Below are 10,397 nucleotides of genomic sequence, written 5' to 3' on the forward strand. Positions count from 1 at the left end.
TGTTCGTACGCGTTGTCATCATCATGCAGAGGTACAGTGTGGTGCTGAAAGTATCTTCGGTAGGAGGCGCCATCCCGCCACCACCAGTGCGTCTCTTGTAACTATCTTGATGACCAATTCACCCTTGAACATATCATGACTAAAAAGGTATATCGAAGGGGGGGGGGGGGGAGATTCAGGAACTGGTGTACGCTATGTTAGAGTTTACAATCGCCCATGACACAGTTCTGATGATGCTTATGGAGTGGTTTTGATCGTCACCGATGGCGGGGTTTGACAGACAGACCCGCTCGAAACCTTCTCGGTCGATGTTTTCGGATAACCTCGGCCCATCAACAGCATCGAAGTTAATTATCAAAGGGCCTCATTTATCAATTCCATTTGATCTCTTCCAAGGAAAGCCTCTTTTCTGTTTTGCTTTGTGACAGAGCTGGCTCGAATTGGCACGCCTGAGGTGGATGTTTCAGGTATCAGGGCGTATAATGAAGAGTGATCACGGGGAAATCACGCCACACAGCTAGAAGAGAAAAAGAAGAGACAAAGAGGGGGGGGGGGGGGGGGGGGGACCCAACGAGAAGATATTCCTTTGTTCATCAGATTCTCTCAATGGATCACTCGAAATATACGCACGCAGTGATGTCATGATTCGGCCACACATACGACCGGGCAATGTCGCGCAACAGAGCCGGGAAAATGCGAAAAAGTGCGACAGAAACATGGTCGGGAAAGACACCAATAATATTCCCGTCAGTTTAATTATTGGAAAGGTGTCGCGATAGATATCCCATGATCACAAACTGATGAATTCATAATTGCCTACCCGCATGAGGAAACGTTCCCAATAGGCGCCGTCGTACCATGTGGTGTTTTTACGAGCCTGTCATAGAGCGCATCGTACGTACATGGTGAAAAGTGTACCCGTTGTGGACTGATAGTTGGTGCTTGGATGGAGTTTCCAAGTGCGTCGTCAGCCGCTCCCTGTGAGAATGCTCGGATACCAAGCAGGGAAGGATGCCAACCACCAACCTGGTTTAGGCGACGAGGGAGGACACCATGTAGTCACCGTGGCCATATTTCCATGCCTCGTGATTTTTCTTGTTCATTCACATCAAATGGCCGGTAACATTAATAATGAAATAGATCTTGTAGTAGCGTGATGTTGTCTCCTAGCCGGTCGAACGGGGTGCTACCCCTTCTTGTGGCAAAATCCGGTAGTAGCCTGTAAGACAGCACAGGGTTTCGATCGTGCGGCCGTTCTTCAATAGCGGTGGGGAGGTACCCGCACTCGTACGGCTAGAAGGACGCGGCGCCGTAGTCGGATGTTAGCAAGACTCTTTTGGTGGTGTGAGGTGTCTGTCTGTGTCTGTCTGTCTGTCTGTGTGAGGAATCGACGCCGCCTCTCATAACTCAGTGACCCACATGGATACCGTGTACGTAAGTACCGCGTGTGTGTCGGCGTGAGTGTCCCCCAAGGCTATCCATTCCAGAAGGAGTACCCCTTCGATCGAGTGCTTCTTCTCGATCCCTCTTCACCAGGAACAAGCGGCAGACCCGTGATGAGAAGCAGGAAGTATGGCCAGTGGCGAGGTCCACACTCAGACTCGCAAAGCAGCGTAATATTCCATAGCACTCCGCTATTCGTGATAGAGAATTTCTGGGGTAACTCACGTCAATAACGGGGCAGGGCCTGGTAATAAATATATAAAGGCCATCATACTCTGTGGTAAGGGGTCATGCCTGGAGAACCGAACATGGGGTAACAGTGGCCATACCCTAGTAACCCTACGATCCCTATCATACAAGGTATTACAGGGGACTCCAAATAAGGAAGGCACTGCCAAGGTCTTGCCGAACCTCCTTCGTCAGCGAACTACGTCAGAGGCTCAAGCACCTCACGGTAATGTCTCCACTAAGTGGGACTTGTGTCTCGTTAAATACATATGTCATTGGCTATTACAATATTTTGAGTGGAGTCAAGTGTTTTCAGCGGCTTCTGCGCGTTCACTACAACAAGAGAAGAAAGTAAGGTGCCAGCGCCAGCGGCAGGAGCGCTTGCCAGGTGAAAAAAGTATTCAGCATACACCGGGGCGGGGTTCTCTCGCTATCTTACTGTTTGTGGGCGGACCTTAGACGGCTTCAGGGGACGAGGACTCTAGTTTCCACTCAACCACCCCCCCTCCCCCCAATTCTACCCCGCGATAAGTCACACACCCCCGGATTCAGTGGATTACAGTGGGGCTCGGGAGACCCGCTAGGTACTGCTAAGGACGTCGTAAGTAGTGGCAGTGTTGATCACCCCCTCCCATCTTTAACTTGGCCGCACCACCAAGCTAGTTCGTTCTCTCTCCTCTTTCCTCTTACTATTTTTCCCTTCCTCTTTTTCCCTTCTACATCATCTTTTTGCTTCTCCCACATCTTCTCTACTATATCCCCCGGATTCCTCTGAAAGAAACACCACCCACTGCCTTGTTAGTGCGTCCTGTCCCCATCTCTGCTGCCTCTAGCCTTCCGCCATATCTATGTGCTAATAAGATTCCCTCCTAGGCTTACCATATCATTTTTACCTATCCTTTGGGAACTTTGGAACCATGTTGACCCGAAGCGCCTCAAGGGCCAGGGCCAGCTCGAGGTCTCTGCACCCGGGTGAGGCCGCCATGGCCGTTGCTGCCGTTCGTCAGCCTCGCCGTGGCATGAGCTTCGACACATGCAACTCCCAGGATGCAGACACTGCCAGTGACGCCAACCGTGCCCAGCGCAGTGCTCACTACCGCTGTCTGGAGACGTTGAGCCACCAAAGGGCCTGGAGCTCTAACCCCGATGCTGAACGTGCTAGGGAGAGCATGGAGAAGGCCATGGCCAGCTCCATGAACACCCCCCGTACCCCTCGCAGGCGCAACACATACGTCGACGTTGATCACATCAGGTCGCTGTCCGACGCTGACCCTGCCGTCAACCCCAGTTTTCAGAACAAGTACCAGCAGGAGCTGTGGACCGGCCCTAAGACTTCCTCCAAGGAGGTTACCGCTGAGGACGTACTTCATGCCACCACTTCCGGCTACATCGAGGAATCGTACATTGACCCCATCACCAACCGCCGGGTCCCCAAGAAGACCCCCAAGCGTGCCAACACCCTACCTATTCAGGCCGTTGGCGGTGAGGACGTTCTCAGCTCGTGGTTCACTCCCGGTCTTCGACATGCCGCCGAGGAGCAGTCCAAGAAGTACAACGACCTCGACAAGTACGGCCCCGTCTACTGGAACGAGCCCGATGGCCTTCCCAACCTGACAGCTGAGGAGAAATCGAAGCACTACGCCGACCTCGACCAGTACTCGCAGAGGATGCCCATGCGTCGTGAGTTTGACGATGCTCCGCTGCAGCCTGGGGAGCTCGACGATAACAACGTCGTCGCCCACTACGCCGAGACTGGCGCCTCCGCCTCTGGCAGGAAGCCTATGATGCGTGACTTTGATGAGCCTACTGAGCAGGCCAACCTCAACCAGTACGCTGCCCCCATTGGAAGCCGTACCGGAGCCACCGGCTCTGGGTCTTCATTCTCTTTTGGCAACCTGAACGGCCAATCTGGTTCAAGCTCCAACGGCACCACTGTTCGACGTGCCTCAATCACGAGGGAGCACGACGGTCTTCCCGAGCATGTTCCCTCTAGTTCCATGAGGCACCTCAACACAGATTCTTTGAACAAGGCGTATGAACAGTACCACGAATTTGAACCTGTCAGCGGCAGCACGTCCCGCCAGTCGAAGAAGTACGACGGATTCGGTACCAACACAGCTCGTCTCTACAAAGAGGCTTCTGGGCTTGCCGGATCCCTGGCTGAGGCTGATGTTCAGGAATCTGCCTTTGGTGACTTGACGGCCGAGGGTATTCGCTCCAACGTCCTCAGGCGTGTTCACGAGCGCAGCCAGCAACGTGAGCTCGAAGAGGCCAAGGCTCGGCACCAGTCAGAGTGGGAGCCCGAGGTCCAGCAGGTTATGGGTGAAATCGATGGTGAGGCCGGCGAATTTCATGCCGGCGACTTCCACAGGCTCGACAGCGACCATGTGATTCTGTCGCAGGTCCTCAAGGAGTCTCGCGACATTCGCGGTCTCGGAGCGTCCGAAGACCGCTACCGGTCTGAGTGGGATCCCGCCCTGTCTTCGGCCACCGAAAACCTTACCAGTGACAAGATCACGTTCCCCAGGGACCAGGCCAAGGACATGCATAGCTCCGATATCCCCCTGAACGCCCGCGTCCAGGCCGAGAACAACAAGCTTTCGGGAATGAACAAGGGCTACCACTCTGAGTGGCAGCCTGAGATCAACACGGCCCTCGAGAAGATCAAGCTTCAGCCCCGTCCCGACGGCGACCGCGATGCCTTCACGCGCTTCACCCTCGAGAACATCCAGAAGGACAAGACGACGCCCCTGAATAAGATTGCTGACCCCGTCAACAAGGTACCCCTTGCTGCCAAGGTTGCCGGTCAGGAGCAAAAGTACCATGAGGCCGGTGACAAGTACCGTTCACAGTGGGACCCCGTGACGAGCAAGGCCACGGAGGAGCTAGCCGAGCAATACAGCAAACACAGTAAGTCTCCTGTTCGGAGGCTCGATGATATCCGAATGACAGCCGACCAACAATCTCAGGACAATAAAAATATTCACGGGCTCGACGCCGCCGAAAAGCACCACCGTTCCCAGTGGAAGCCGGTGATGAAGGAAGCCCACGACCAACTCGAAGAAAATAAGGACCCTACCCTCCAGACACTCACCGGCAGCTATGTGCGGGATTTCCCCGAGGAATTTTCGACTTCGTGGAGCGCCGACAAGGATGCTGTCCTCCGGCCCACCACCAAGGCTACTAATGACACCATTCAAGAGCCCGACCTCAGCTCAATGGACGAGAGTTTTCCCTACCACACATCTACCAGCAGGCTGGAGCCTTCTCTTAGCCGCATTCCCAAGGCCGGGAATGGCCAGACGGATGCAAAGACACCGCCCCCTCCGCAACAGGATAGCCAGCAGACTCGCCAACGGACCGGTCAGCCCCAGCTCCGCACTTATAAGGTCCTCGCCTACCACGCCCCAACGGACTCGGTACAGATGGCCGAGGCGCTTTCTACGGCGGAAGAGGAACCCTCGAAGTCGCCAGCAGACATCATCAGTCAGTTGGCGCACCCGGCCAAGTTCTTTCCATATTTCTCAACTCTCCGAGCTGAGGGCTACGAGATGGTATCTGGCAACAACCAGATGCTTGTATTTCGTCAGACAACACCGCAAGTGATTGAGCCGTCGCCGAAGATGAAGAAGAGAAGCCTGGGCGGCAAGGTGGTTAGAGGCACAGTGTATGTAGCGGGATCCGCCTATGCTGTGGGGGTTATTGCTGAATATTTTTCAACAGGAGGACAATCTACTAGGCCGTCGCCCTTTCAATAGGATGGTCACTTTTCATCATTTTTGTTTCCTACTATCTTCCCCGGGGTCCCCCTGGATTGGTGGCATTTCACAGGGTCGGTTGTCGAGCCTCCCGGATACTTTTTCCCTGTCTATCGTTTATCGTTTATTTTACACCTTGACAGGATATTGGCACATTGTGTTTCATCATCTTTTTTTCTTATTGCTTTTATAATACCGGACAGACAGGAACGGCATCGGTAAACATGGGTATTACTGAAGGACAAACAACACAATTACAGGGCGTTTGTGAGCACGAATCTGCTTTTCCTTTTTTTTTTTCTTTCTTTTTTTCTCTTTTTTTCTCTGCAATCAGCCAAGACAGATAGTGCTATACAGACTTATTCAAACATGTCTCGCTGTCTCTTGATGCGTCTTCTCATAATGCGTGTCTTGATGGAATTCCAAATACATTTATACAATTTCCCAGTATCGCAGATGATTTTCCGTGCCCCACGATGATGTTACATGACTTGTGTTGTTGTACAATTTGCCCATTGATATCCCATTATTCCCAATAATCCGAAGAAACGGTACTCGGGTTCGTTCTCGTGTGTTCTCAAGGTCCCAAGATTTGTTTTGGGTGCTTGTTTCGGACGTATCAGACTGTTGGGGAGGTGTCGTTTTCTTCCGTTTATCTCTGACATTCAGAGAATCCAGTACTGGTAGGTGAGAAGCCCGACTTGGCGCAGACAACACCCGGAGCACCGACGCCAGCGGCAGCAGCAGAGGCAGAAGAGGTATCCATCATCTGCAAGGCGTGCTTCTGATCCTCCTTATTCCAGCTCTGGCGTCTGTCAAAGCATGGCTTCCAGGAGGAGGTGTGCTCGAGCGCGTGTCTGGCGGCGGCAGACTCGTGGGGCTCTGCTGCTGCTGCTGCTGACGTCCCTTGACGATGGTGATGGTGATGGTGAAGAAGGTGATGGTGTTCGTGTTCAGTGTTGTTGTGAGATGTGGACATGTTTACGATGACCTGTTATGATGATTCAAATGTATGAAGGATGTGTGTGTGTGGGGGAGGGGAAGGGGATATGAGATGGCCTTGTGTGGAGTGCGGGGGGGGGGGAATCCAGTAATATATATATATCATAGATCATACACGAACATGGGCTGATGGTGCGTCATCGGAGGGGGAAGGGAGGCGAGACGGGGAAGAAAATGAAGAATTATCGGTTCATGTACTGATACATATCAATCCATCCTAAATTATCCGACACTGTATAACAATGGTTTTCTTTTGTAATTTTTTTTTGGACCGAATTGTATCCGGAAACTGCTGGAATCATCTTCTAAAAGCCAAACGAGGGGGAAAAAATGACATTGGAACAACCCTTCCGAAAACTCCTTTCCTTTTTTTCACCACTTGATATGCAATCCATCACCGACAACGCCCCGTGCAGAGTATAGATAACCCTCGATAACAAGGGATATATAAGGGAGAAAGAAAAGGCTCCGTAAAAGCAAGAACCACCGGGAAAGAAATAAAATGGGTATAACGCCCGTCAAAACCAAGAGGGGGGAGAAAAAGGCAAAATGATGCAGCAAGTGTGGCTATGTACATGTGTGCGCGTGCGGGTGAACCGGATGTGGGGAAGGGATGATGGATATCTAAGGCGTACGCGGACGCTTCCAGTAGTATTGCTAAGATGTGTTAGTCAAAAGCACACCACTGCACAGCAGGGAGGGGGAGTCCCAAGTACCTTGTGCTGCTTCCTGCAGTTACGAAGAGTAGGCTTCCGTAGACCGTCCACCACGGCAGCCCTGCGCGACTCATCCGTGTCACGCTCGGGCACGTAGTAGTATTCGCTCTCGAGGGCCTCTCCGGCGGCGTCTTTACCCTGACGCTCGATGATGCCGATGCAGGCCGTCGACTCGATGGCGGCCAGGAGGGAGGGACGGGTGAGTCCCACCTTGGCATCGGCGGGGAGGTGCTGCATGATGGTCGAGAGCGGGGTGGACGACAGACGGGAGAAGGCGAGCTGGTTGATGGCGTGGTTGACGATCGAGGCGTCGACGGGGGGTGCCGCGGGCTTCTCATCCTGCTCCTCCTCCTCCTCCTGCTTGACCGTCTTCCTGCTCTCCTTCTGCCCCTCCTTCTCGGACCCAGCCTTCTTCTGCTGCTTCCTCCTGACGGGCGAGGGCGAGGGAGGCGAGGGAGTCTCGTCCCTCAGCGGGGTGAGGGACGTTTCCGAGTCACGGCGGGTCCGCTGAGCAGCACGAGAGGCCGGAGAGCCCTTGGCCTCGGGGGATCCGGACATGATGGAGGCGAGGCGGCCGGAAATGTCGGCGCCAAAGGGGCCGAACGAGTGGACGATGGGGTCGTTCTCCTCGTCGGGGTCCTCGTGGCCCCCGTCGTCCGAGGCAGGGTCGCTGAGCTCGCTGGAGAAGCTGGCGGTGATGTCGGTGCACATGCTGGTGTTGACATCCATGCGGTCCCCGTCCTCGTCACCCTCCTGCTCGGCGTCCTGCACCTGCTCCTCTTCATCCTCGTAGATCTGGATGTTGTCGTCGCGCGAGCCTCTCCTGCTCCCGCCAGCGATGCTGCTGGAGGGGAAGAGGGCCTGGAGGCGCTGGGACGACGTGGCGGCCAGATGGGCGGACGTGGGGCTCTCGGGGGAGTGGATGCGCAGTGTCCGGCGGAGAGGCGGCGAGGACTGGGGGAGGATGTTGGTGTCGTCCCATGCCGAGTCGTCCGAGAGGGAGTCGAGAGCGGCGGCCGAGGCAGCGGCGGCCGAAGCGCCGCGACGGCTGGGCCACTGGATCAGCACACGCGAGTCCTGGACCTCGAGCATGATGCCGGTCCCCTCCGTCTCGCTGGTGAAGGTGTCGCCCTTGAGGAGCTCCCACGTGCGGCCCTGGCAGTGGACCTTGAGGCCGTTCCAGCCGTTGCACACAATCTCCACCTTGCCACCGCTGGCCGCGGCAGAGTCCGGTCTGTTAGGGCTGGCGATGTACCGGGCCTTGACGTGGACACGGGACACGAGACGGTTGGCCGAGAGCTGGAAGTGGGACGAGTTGGACGAGCGTCCCATCATGAGCACCTCGCCATTCTCGGGGAGGTCGACCGTGGGGAGGGCCGAAAGGGGCTCGCGCTCCACCGTACGGGACGACGTGCGCACAAAGGGAGAGCGGGAGCTGCTGCGGTGGTGCTTGGGCTGCTGGGGACGACGCTGCTGGCGAGGGGGCGAGCTGGACATGATGGCCGTGCTCGACGTGGGCAGCGGAGTGGGATACTTGGCACGGACATTGCCGCCGGTGTTCTGACGCTTCAGGGGCCGAGGGAGACCGGGAGAGGACGAGAGGGGCTCAAAGGCCGGGAGGAGGGAAGGGGCCGAACGCTTGCTAGTTCCCTTTGCAGCTGCTGCCGGTGGTGATGATGGGATGTTGTTGAGTTCGGGGAGCGTAGGCTCTGCAGACGCGTCGAGCGAGGGGTCGGCCATTTTGACACTTGGTTTTTTTTTGGTGGTTTCCTTTCTCTCCCAGAGAGGAGGCAGAATGATGTTTTATATAGCGGTCTGGTTATTGTGATATTCCAGGGTCAATCGATGTGTCTTTCGGCTCGCGTTGGGAGAGGAGATATATATATATATATATATATATATATATATATATATATATCGTGATCGAGAGAGAGGAAAGGTGTAGAGCGGCAAGAAAGCAAGGAATAGCTTTATGGAATATAGAACCTCTCTAGTACAAGCGGTAGTGAACGATCCTAATGAAGGAAAAAGAAAGTATGAAGCCCTGATAGAAAGGGAAAATGGTCGGATTCGAAGAGGCCAATGTATGCAAGTTCAAGTCAGGGAAGAAAAGATGGCCACGGCCAAGGGCGGGAGGTATTTTAAAGAGAGAAGCAGAAATGGATCCCCCCCCCCCCCCCCGGGCATACAGCTGACACGAGGAAACGCGATGCGCGTCTTTGGCGTTGGTGGCGCGTCCCAATGCCCTGAAGAGAAAGTTCCCACAGCGCACCCAGCAGGCGCTTATAGGGGGGGAGCTGAGTCCCGAAACCCTCCAAGTGCCCTGTAAGTCTGACGCTACGGGGCTCCCCCTAGCTTCTAATGGATCTTGGATCTTGAGCAACGAACGCGTCTCTGTAGCGCAAAATTCTGCGTGCGATGCGCTGTAACTCGCTGTAATGCCCCTCCGGGACCCCCTGTAATACCCTGTCAGCTTGACGGCGCCTCCCCATGCCTGCGCGACATCGGGGTGGTTGGACACACACACGCGTTGGACCTAGCCCTAGAATTTCGTCGAATATGGATGGTCCTGGTCTGGACTTGTGGATTGTTGTGGAATTGGGTCGATAATTATCCGTCCGGGATCTTGTCGTCTTTCTCTAGGTCAACCTGGTCTCTACCATATTACAAGTACACGACCGGACTCATGGTGATGAAGGCAGTCTTGTGTCTCTGATATGGCATAGACAGCAATGGTCAGCAAGGGCGTATTCAACCACTTCTCGTTCTGCTCTTCTATTTTCTTGCAGGGCAAAAAGAGGATAGGACCCAGCTTCGCATGTCTGACCGTGTTTTTTTTTTTTTTTTTTTCCACTGTTTCTCTGTATGTTGTTGGGCTCAGTATGTGTTCCCGTATTCTACCAGTCACAAAGTGTTCGTGTAAGTCATCCTACATGAGGGGACGTATTCACAAGAAGAGCCACCACGTCACATTGAGAGCTCTAAATATGAATTTATCTACACAGATACAGACCCCAAGACCTTTGTTATCTACCCAATGCCACTTTTAAAACATAAATCGACTTCCTGTAGTGTTGCTTCTGGATCAAGGATTTCGCCTTAGGGTAGACGTGAAGTGGCCTCGGTCCTTGGTTCGCGTGGCACCGTCCCATATGCGCCACAGCAATAGTTACCGAAGCAACCGTTACCTGGGGAGTAGAAGAGCATACATACAGAGAGAAAAGAGAGAAGAAAGAACCCCCCCCCCCCC

General features: G+C 54.3%; 2 protein-coding genes across 2 annotated transcripts; one reads left to right on the forward strand and one right to left on the reverse strand.

The window, feature by feature from the left end:
* Positions 1 to 2,588: 2,588 nt before the first annotated feature.
* Positions 2,589 to 5,429, forward strand: GMORB2_6631 (conserved serine-threonine rich protein; the record flags this gene model as incomplete). Its single annotated transcript, XM_035468601.1, has 2 exons — positions 2,589 to 4,111; positions 4,178 to 5,429. 2 exons carry the CDS (start codon positions 2,589 to 2,591, stop codon positions 5,427 to 5,429), a joined length of 2,775 nt encoding a protein of 924 aa, XP_035321735.1.
* A 1,626-nt stretch (positions 5,430 to 7,055) lies between these two features.
* On the reverse strand, positions 7,056 to 8,887 carry GMORB2_6632 (transcription factor Tos4; the record flags this gene model as incomplete). The annotated part of the gene is made up of 2 exons (XM_035468602.1): positions 7,056 to 7,088; positions 7,148 to 8,887. 2 exons carry the CDS (start codon positions 8,885 to 8,887, stop codon positions 7,056 to 7,058), a joined length of 1,773 nt encoding a protein of 590 aa, XP_035321736.1.
* Between the last annotated feature and the right edge of the window lie 1,510 nt (positions 8,888 to 10,397).

The sequence above is a fragment of the Geosmithia morbida genome, assembly GCF_012550715.1.
Source record: "Geosmithia morbida isolate 1262 chromosome Unknown scaffold_6, whole genome shotgun sequence".
Taxonomy (NCBI): domain Eukaryota; kingdom Fungi; phylum Ascomycota; class Sordariomycetes; order Hypocreales; family Bionectriaceae; genus Geosmithia; species Geosmithia morbida.